General features: G+C 47.1%; 1 protein-coding gene across 1 annotated transcript in view; it reads left to right on the top strand.

Annotated features, from left to right (window-relative positions):
* The window catches only part of PHALS_07558 (uncharacterized protein), a gene marked incomplete at both ends in the record, with an annotated part of 540 nt that extends 481 nt beyond the window's left edge, over window positions 1-59 (top strand). Inside the window, one exon of the mRNA XM_024721047.1 lies at window positions 1-59. This exon is cut by the window's left edge and continues 481 nt beyond it. Coding sequence (XP_024586185.1) covers window positions 1-59 — 59 coding nt within the window.
* Between the last annotated feature and the right edge of the window lie 741 nt (window positions 60-800).

Below are 800 nucleotides of genomic sequence, written 5' to 3'. Positions count from 1 at the left end.
GTCTGGTGTTTGCTGCATCAAATCGATATTGTCATGCAGAAAGTCTACAAAAATGCTGAATGTAATCTCTACAAGACCCTGACCTCATTGATCTCATTTTTGCGTCGACAAAAGAATCTTGCGGACGAACGCAGGCAATATATCCTAATCTTTCTGCCACCCGGTGGGCCTCTATGTCGAGAGTTTCCCGGTTCATGGTCGAAAAGCGATCCGAGATCATGCCTTACATTGACCAGACGAATGCGTCTGAACGAGTTAGCGAGCAAATCACCAAGTCTTGGTGGATTGTAATTGCTGTCGTTAGTGAGATTTCCAGTCACGTCAGCGAATGTGTTGAAGGTTTACAAGGTCGCCGAGGCACTTTACAACAACAACAGGCTGCTGTCAAATCACTGTTAACACGTTTACAGCGATTTGCGTTCGTGGAGCGCACTCCCGACGAAGCTCGCCCTACTTCACAAGGCCTCGTTACTTTCAAGCAATGGCAGGTCAGTCACGACGATTTGATTGGTCTAATTCAAGACCAGGGTATCTTCGCCAGCCAAGCATTAGCCGAGTTGGAGCCGGACCCTCGTGCTGAGGTAGTGCAAGTTATAGGCGAAATCTTATTGAATATTGTTGACGGTCTGATCTCTGTCGAGGCCTTACGAGACGAGGTTAATGATGCTAGTAACACGGATATGCCTCCTTGCTTACCGCACGAACTAATGACACTGAAACCACGAGATGTTGTTAAGATGATTCTGAAATACTGTGATCGGCTGGTGGTCTCACTGCCCCAGAGCTCTATTGACTTGATT

The sequence above is a fragment of the Plasmopara halstedii genome (genome assembly GCF_900000015.1).
Source record: "Plasmopara halstedii genome assembly, contig: Scaffold_3114, whole genome shotgun sequence".
NCBI classification, from domain to species: Eukaryota; Oomycota; class Peronosporomycetes; order Peronosporales; family Peronosporaceae; genus Plasmopara; species Plasmopara halstedii.
This window is presented reverse-complemented; position numbering and strand designations above follow the sequence as displayed.